This window comes from Mauremys mutica, chromosome 2, assembly GCF_020497125.1.
Source record: "Mauremys mutica isolate MM-2020 ecotype Southern chromosome 2, ASM2049712v1, whole genome shotgun sequence".
NCBI lineage: Eukaryota > Metazoa > Chordata > Testudines > Geoemydidae > Mauremys > Mauremys mutica.
This window is the reverse complement of record NC_059073.1, coordinates 292338393-292344392: the sequence shown is the minus strand read 5'-3', so window position 1 is coordinate 292344392 and position 6000 is coordinate 292338393. Positions and strand designations below refer to the sequence as shown.

The 6000-nt window shown below is 57.6% G+C and overlaps 1 protein-coding gene across 1 annotated transcript in view; it reads right to left on the bottom strand.

Annotated features, from left to right (window-relative positions):
• Positions 1 to 667: 667 nt before the first annotated feature.
• Positions 668 to 6000, bottom strand: part of MYO1G (myosin IG) — a 59229-nt gene continuing 53896 nt past the window's right edge. The window contains exon 22 of the mRNA XM_045007856.1: positions 668 to 2045. Within this exon, the coding sequence (XP_044863791.1) occupies positions 1889 to 2045 (157 nt within the window). The 3' untranslated portion in view covers positions 668 to 1888. The remainder of the gene's footprint in view (positions 2046 to 6000) is intronic.

Sequence of the window (6000 nt, the reverse complement as noted above, 5' to 3'; positions counted from 1 at the left end):
CAGGGGTGGGAGAAGGGGCTGATGGGAGCAGTGAAAGGAGAGGGTAAAAAGAAGCAGACTGAATGGGAGTAGGAGTGGGGGACGGGGGGAGGTGGCCAATGCGGGGGGAAGGGGGAGATCTTGGCTCCTGCATGCTGGATGGACGGGATGGGTGTGACGGGGGGAGAGGAGCAGCTCGTGGCAGTGGAGATAGGAGGTGACCGGGGAGCAGCGGCTGGGCTGCAGAGGGGGCGTGGGGATTGGAGGGATTCGGAGAGGAAGGCCAGGACTAGGAAGAGCTGGAGGAGAGGAGGCCAGGGAGCGAGGAATCCTGAGAAGAGCAGGCTGGGGCAGCCGTGAGAGGAGGACTGGGCAGGGAGACAATGAACTCAGCACAGGGGCTGGCCGGGGAAACCTTGGGGAGGTGGAAGCAGGCAGGTGGTGAAAGATTTGGGGGTGGGGGGTGTCACGGAGTGTGGGGGAGACCAGGCCCTGCACCCCCGGCTTCCTGCGATTCACTGTGACTCTCAGCCAGCCAGTAAAACAGGTTTATTTAGACGACAGGAACACAGTCCAAGACAGGTCTTGCAGGTACAGACAACAGGTCCATCTTGGGGGGCCAGGGGAGGCCAGACAGACCTCCTGGCCTCCCCTCCATTTTCCCAGCCAGCTCCAAACTGAAACTCCCCAGCCCCTGCTCTGCCTTTGTCCCTTTCCCAGGCCAGGAGGTCACCGGATCTCTCTGTTCTCCAACATCTTCAGTTGGCACCTTTGTAGAGGCCATTAGTTGCCAGGAGACAGAGTGCTGGTCATTCTCTGTCCAGACAGTATCACAGGGGCTCTTTTGGGCTCTGCAACAATCACACACCCTGATCCCCACACCTAGGTACCTAAGAAAGGCATAGGGGAAACTGAGGCACCCACACAGTATTCAGAGAAAACATTAAGAGCATTCCCACTTCGGCACAGGGCGTCAGCGAAGAGGAGCGAGCCGGGGCAGCCGCCAACAGAGAGGGCAGAAGAGCTGCTAAAGGAGAAGTGGGTGATCTGGGAACCAGGGGGCCACAGAGCCAGGGGAACCCACGGAGGAGAGAGGGTGAGGGCATGATCCCCAAGCCAGCAGCCCTGAGGAGCACCGATGAGAGGAGCCCTGGGACTGGCTCCATGCGATGCAAGGGGAGAGCCTCTAGCAGCTGTGGGGGGCTCGGCCCCATCCCCCCTGTGAACATCACTGCTGTAGGTGCTGATTGGCCGCCCACGGTGGCAGCTTCAGTGGAGCGGTTACGGATCAATTCAACCCCAGCAGCACTACAGGCTGGAACTGGGAGACAAGGGCTGCCTGGGTGATGCAGGGGGGAGGGGGGTCCGTCCTGGGTGACTGTCTCTCCCCACCTTGGGGCTGCCCGTGCTCCCTTCCCAGAGCTTCAGGAAGCCCTTCCGCTGCAGTCCGGACGGTGACTCGGGGCACGTCTCTGGGGTGCTCCTTGCAGAGCTGCTCCCGGAGGCTCTGTGGGCTCTGTGTCTGCGTGTCCCTCATTCCAGGGTGTGTGTCTGGTACGAGCCCGACGGTGGTTCGTGCATATTTGGGGGTGTCCCACGGCCGCGGGGTTCGAGCTGCCTGGGCCCTGCAGGCCGTCGCCCTTCCCACCCCGGTGGTGTGCCTGAAGCGGGGCCCGCAGGCGGGGGGGTGGGGGGCTGGCGGGCTCCAGGCTCCGGCCACAGTGATGAACTCACTCAATGCAAGGTTACAAAACCCTAGCGAAAAACCAAAGGAAGGGAGGGCCCGATGCTGAGCAGGGCCCGGCGTCCTGCGTCCCAGCTCCTCCCCACGGGGAACGGCAGGTCTGGGTTCGCAGCCAAGCAGACCCTCCCCCTGCTGTCCAGCCGGGACCCGCCGGGCGGCCCTGGCTCATCTCCTGGGACAGTAGAGCACAAAGCCGTCCCGGCTCTTGCCGAAGTCGGGGAAGGCCAGCTCGTGGCGCATCTCCACGGCAACCAGCCTCTTCCTCCCGCGCAGGCTCAGCTGGATACAGTCCGACACGCGCACCTGCAGCTCGCGCTTCGTCCTGGAGGGGGGAGAGAGAGTGGGTCAGCAGGGCTCAGCACCCGGCAGCAAGGCTCACAGGTCGGCAGGGGTGATTCTCGTGCCCAGGAGCACAAGGGTGTGTGTGCGTGCGAGGACACTCATGCCAGCCGCACTGCACTGGTGTCAAACCTGTGCACGAGTGCGGCGACAGCCGTGGCTAAGGCTCAGCTCTGCTGATTCCAATGGGAGTTAGGAGCCTAAATACCTTTGAGGAGCTGCACCTAAAATCCAGCTTCGGCCAGGCCATGGCTGCCGTGCTCCCGTTTGCCAGGGCAGGGCGGGCTCAGGCCTGTGCCGCTGTTATTTTAGCAGGGAGCGAAGCCAGCAGCCTGTCTGTTTGACACCCCAGCCTGCCACATGTGGCACCTGCCAGACTGACACAACCAGGATGTGTGAGCTTCACACGGTGGGTGTTAATTGGGGAGCTAATTGTCCCGCTCCCATTTATAGCCTGCCATGGTTAACCATGTTCCCGCTGATCGGCACTGCTAACGAATCCTGAGTCATTCTCAGGGCTTGTCCACACGGCGCTGGCAAGGTGCCTCAGCAGGCTCTGAAGTGCTCTGATGTGCGGGCTGACTGCCCTGCGTCGCCCCTCGGAAAGGTACCTCATTCGCATGAACAGGCTCGGCTTTGCTGCGCCGTGGAGACAGGCCATAAGGCGCTTCCTGCCTTGGCTTACCTCGCATGTGCTTGCAAGGGAAACAGGCATGGAAGGATTCAGTGACGCAGTGCTAGTGATAGGCTCTGCTGGCTCCCAGTGCAGTGCTTGGACCTCTCTCACAATAGCAGGGAGAGCTGGGGAAGGTCTGTCAGGCTTTGCCCAAGGTCACACAGCAAGCCTGGGGCCCAGCTGAGTGCAGAATTCAAGAGTCTTGATGCCTAATCTTGTGCCACCAGCTCCCACCTGACCTGGAGAAGCAGAGGCCTCCTAACTGCCACTGATTTCACTTGAGCAGGGGTGGCCAACCTGTGGCTCCAGAGGTTAATATGTGGCTCCTTGTATAGGCGCCGACTCCGGGGCTGGAGCTGCAGGTGCCAACTTTCCAGTGTGCCAGGGGGTGCTCACTGCTCAGCCCCTGGCCCCACCCCTTCATGCCCCCTCCCCCCCTGCAAGCCACAAAACAGCTGATCGGGAGGTGGGGCTGCTGGTGGGCAGGGGGTGCTGATGTATTACTGTGGCTCTTTGGCAATGTACATTGATAAATTCTGGCTCCTTCTCTGGCTCAGGTTGGCCATCCCTGCACTGGAGGATCTAGGCTGACTGGCCCAGAGAATCATAGAATCTCAGGGTTGGAAGGGACCTCAGGAGGTATCTAGTCCCACCCCCTGCTCAAAGCAGGACCAATCCCCAGACAGATTTTTGCCCTAAATGGCCCCCTCAAGGATTGAACTCCCAACCCTGGGTTTAGCAGGCCAATGCTCAAACCACTGAGCTATCCCTTCCCCCCAAGCTGGGGTGGGGGGTTGGAGCTGGGAAATGAACCCAGGTCTCTCTGTTGCTCCTGCTCTTAAAAGCGCGGTGGGGAGGAACTGGTGTCTGCAGTTCTCCCCTGTCAAACATCAGTCCCTGGGGCTAGGGAATTGCCTAGGGAATTGAATGGGGTCCCAGAACACACACCTCCTCCTCCCTCCGCAGCAAGTCACTCCAAGGGGACAGGTCAGCGCTTTGATCCCATCTCCCATCGCTGCTGTTGGAATCTGCGCCAACGGCGTTAAAGGGCCAGACGCACACATGGGGGCAGTTTGAACGTGGCCCCTTCTAACCAAAATCCTGCCCCTGAGCTCCCTGAAACTTCCCAGTGCTCAAAATCCAGCTCAGAATTTTGGGGTCCTGGTCCACAGCTGGTATAAACGGGTGTAGCTCCATCAATTTCAGTGGTGGACTTATACCAGCTCAGGATGAGGCCCTATGCTTTGTAATCTGCAATAAGCAAGGAGCTGGCTGCGTGGCTACAATCCAGCAAAGGACAAACAATAGATGACAGATGCAGGAATGCCGAGAGGTAAGGCTGTGTCTGAGACAACACACAGGTAGGGAAGGGGACAGACCTTTCCCCCAGTGGAAATCCCCTTGGGAAAGCAAAGACCTTCAATAGACAATATTATTCCAAGCCTGGCTGAAATCCTGCCAATGAGCTGGTTGATAGGGTTAGAATTAGGCTCGGCAGAATTTGATTTTTTATAATTTAGAAGGATAATATTGATGTTTGATTTTAAGCATTTGGTTGCATTGATTTAAATGTTCACAGCTGTGGGAAATTGCGAGGGAGGATCAGGCAAGCAGCACGCGAGCTGATTTTCAGTGGCACTCACACTGCCCGGGTCCTGGCCACCAGGTCTGCATTTTAATTTAATTTTAAATGAAGCTTCTTAAACATTTTTAAAACCTTATTTACTTTACATACAACAATAGTTTAGTTCTATATTATAGACTTAGAGAAAGAGACCTTCTAAAAACGTTAACATGTATGACTAGCATGCGAAACCTTACATTAGCGTGATTAAATGAAGACTCGGCCCACCACGGCTGAAAGGCTGCCGACCCTGGTCTAGACAATAATTAGTTAATGACTGGAGGTGCTGAGATTCAAAAAGTTAAAGCTCTACAACCATTAAAACACAACCTGTCAACATCGCATGCCAAAATACACCAAGTAAATACCCGTAAATCAAACCCTACTCAGTTCCCAAGCAGATTTTTCTTTCTTTGCCTATTATTACTGATGGAAAGATTTTGGACGTCGGCTCGTGTGTTTTACGGTGAAATCAACACCTACTGATAAAAATCGAACCCTCCCAAGCCTGGTTCTACTGTACAAAGATCTTACGATTCCAAAATCCCCAGGGGAAACAGATTATGACTTTATCTGTGTCTGATGTCCCAATAATTACTGCAAAAATCAAGCTATTTACAGCCTTTCACAGCTCTGTCGCTGTGCCTCTACCATGGATAGAGCCGTCACAGTGCAGTGCGGCCAGGCCGTAATGACGGACAACCCAGCCTGGCATGAGGAGATCCACTGGGAACTCCACCCTTCATTTCCGCTGGAAGAATCAGAACCCCCTGACCTCTCACATGCTGCTGCTTGTGTAACGGTAGAATTTCTCTGGGATGTTTTGAGAAAAACGCGTTGGAGCAGGAGGCTGGCCTGGGCTGGCCGGTTTTATTGGCCTGCCTGCAAAGAAATGCACTTTAGTGTGTTTGCTGGGGCTGGCATGACAAATACGTCAGCCCCAGCAAACGTCCCCACCCCTCAGAGCGGGGGCATGAGAGGAGGCACGTGAGCCTGGCCCCTGCACCCCGGCACAAGGAAGACCTGGTACCGTCCCAGCACCATACAGCTCCCAGCGGACTCCGGCGGAGGGAAGCACAGGGGAGCATGGAGAGGAGGCAGCGGACTGCCAGGACACAGAGGGACATGGCGATGGGACTGGGGCACACAGGAGGGATGTGGAAGGGAGGGCACGGTGCAGTACAGGCTAGGCAGGCACGGGGGAGTTGGCACAGATGGGCTCAGGGACATGGCGGGGGGGGGGGGGCATCTCCATTGCAAAGAAAAACCCGCGGCACCGAGTCTCCGAGCACAGCCCAATTGACTCAGGCTCCCGGGACTAACACTAGCAGTGTAGACGGCCGGGATCGGGCTGGAGCCTGGCCTCTGAGACCCACCCCCCCGAGCTCCCTCCTGCAGCCCTTCCACCCCATGCACAGCTAGGCCCCAGGCTCGCCTTCGAGAACCAGGGGTGGCCCACACCGAGCTGAGTCCGTGGAGTCCAGCTCTCCCCAAAGCACACGGGGCGAGTGCATCTTTACTGAGCTGGCAGAGCACCGCTGACCGCCAGGGAGCGGACGGAGGCCCAGCAGTCCTAGAGCACGTCCCATGTGCGAGCGAGGGCGTCCGTGTCCAGCACTGCCAGAGAGCTCCGCGTGC